Genomic DNA, 1,927 nt, shown 5'->3' on the forward strand with positions numbered 1-1,927 from the left:
TCCCCGGGCCCCGCCCGCCGGCGCCGCCGCCGGGCCACCCGCCGCCACTCACCCAAGGCCGCGGCGGCGGCGGCGGCGGCGGCGGCGGAGGGCGGCCCCAAAAGGGGATGCCTTCCGGCATGCACCTCGTGTCTCAGGGGGGCGGCTTCTTGCCGGGGGTCGTGCCCGGGCAGGGGCCGGGGGCGCCGCAGTACATGCAGCAGCTCGCGGGCCCCGGCGCGCCGCCGCCGCCGCGGGCGCCGCTGGGGCCGCCGCCGCAGCAGCAGCAGCAGAGGGGCTACGGCGGCGGCGGGCCGCAGGGCTACTGATGGCTCGGGGTCACTTGCGGCGGCACATGTGTGATCACTCCTTTTATTGGTTCCTGACAACGCTGCCTGTGCATCGTGCAACCGCCTGCCTGCATGTCATGCAACCGCCTCACCCGGGGCACCCATTACTCGACGCCGTGCCGTACCAACAAGCGCATTTTGGCGCGGCCCCATGCAATCACGGCCACCACCAATGCCTGGCGCGGGCGGATCCAGGAGCTTGAGCAGGTCGCAAGGTCACATGGGTTCAGCAGCCGCTTCATGAAACTGACCCAGATCCAGCAACCGACTGGCGCTTGGACGCGGTCGCGGGGCCGGCCCCCTCCGCTGACTCATTTTTTCAGAATCCTGGCGTGATGAATGGGGCGCCTGCCCCCGCCAAGCCCGGCTGCTGACTAGACGCAGGGGCGGGGTTGCGGGCGTGCTCGCTGTGTTGTACGGGCCGGCTCCCGCTGCGTTGCAAGGGGCTCTCGAGCCCACTCTGTTACTCAGCCCCGGCTGCTGATATCCTGCGGATCGGGTCACAGGCGTCCGCCTTCCAGCCTCCGCGCCCTCCGCCCCAGCCGCACCGTCTCATGCTCTCCCCAACGAAGGCAGTCTGTTCTGCGGCAAAGCCCTGTTGAAAGCCCCAAAGGACCCCACCACCCCACCAACAGACTATGCAAAGGCTCACACCGCAATTTTTCGGGACTTTACTGGCGGCGGGCCTCGAAGCGCAGCGCATGGAGGGAAAGTGTTTGCAAGGGCCGCGCCCCTGGCCGCAACGGCGGGCGCTCGCCCTGGCCGTCCTGCCTTTCCGGGCGGCGCCGCGCGGCCGGGCGACCGCAGCTGCTCGCGCGAGTCAAAGGTGCGGGCGGGGGGTCAATGCGGGCCTGTGGTGGGCTGCGGCTCCGTTTTTCTCCTCTTAAGTGCGTGCAAACGGGCGGCGCCAAGAGTCTGTCGGTGCTGGTCGGTGCGTTCGAGGGCGTAGGTTCAACAAGCAGAGCAGATCAAAGCAAACCGGCCGGCCCTCGGGGCCGTGAGTAAAGATGAGTCAACGCAGGGTTGCGGGCATTCCGCAGGCTGTTAGTAAGGGTTGCGTGCGGCCGCAGCCTTGGCAAATGCTGGGCGATCAGTCCGGGGCGCGCCACAACATTGGTGTGGAACAAAATGGCACAACAAAAGCATCAATGATGGGTTGAGGCGCACGGCGGCCGGCAGCCGTCGGCCGGATGTGCTTGCGGACGGCTGCCGGCAATACAGAGGCGGTTGTGCGCCGGCACGGGCAACCAGGGCGGCGCGGTGTCATAAGCATGAGCATGGGCAGAGCCAGCGCGGGACAGCAATTCTTCGGCGGGGGCGTGGGCGCGGCGGCTTTGAGCCAGCACGCAAGGGGCGCAGGAACGCGCCCGGGGCGGCGGGACGGCGCTTGGGTTTGGGGGGGGGGGTCCTGGGCAGCACAGTTGCGGGGGCGGCGCAGTCGTGGCGGGCGGGTCACCGCCTGGCCCGCTTGGCGGCGGCCGGCGCCTCCGCCCCGGCCGGCGCCGCAGCGCCGCGCTTGCCCCTGCCGACCTTCGCTGGGGCCGGGGCGGCCGCTGCTTTTGCCGCTGGCGCGGGCGCTGCGCCGCGCTTGCCACGGC

General features: G+C 70.3%; 1 protein-coding gene across 1 annotated transcript; it reads left to right on the plus strand.

Annotated features, from left to right (window-relative positions):
* Positions 1 to 57: 57 nt before the first annotated feature.
* Positions 58 to 308, plus strand: MNEG_11297 (hypothetical protein; the record flags this gene model as incomplete). Its single annotated transcript, XM_014040230.1, has 1 exon — positions 58 to 308. A coding segment is annotated over one exon (251 nt), but the record flags the coding sequence as incomplete, so codon positions are not given.
* Positions 309 to 1,927: the final 1,619 nt, after the last annotated feature.

Source organism: Monoraphidium neglectum, assembly GCF_000611645.1.
Source record: "Monoraphidium neglectum strain SAG 48.87 unplaced genomic scaffold scaffold02678, whole genome shotgun sequence".
In the NCBI taxonomy this organism is placed as follows: Eukaryota; Viridiplantae; Chlorophyta; class Chlorophyceae; order Sphaeropleales; family Selenastraceae; genus Monoraphidium; species Monoraphidium neglectum.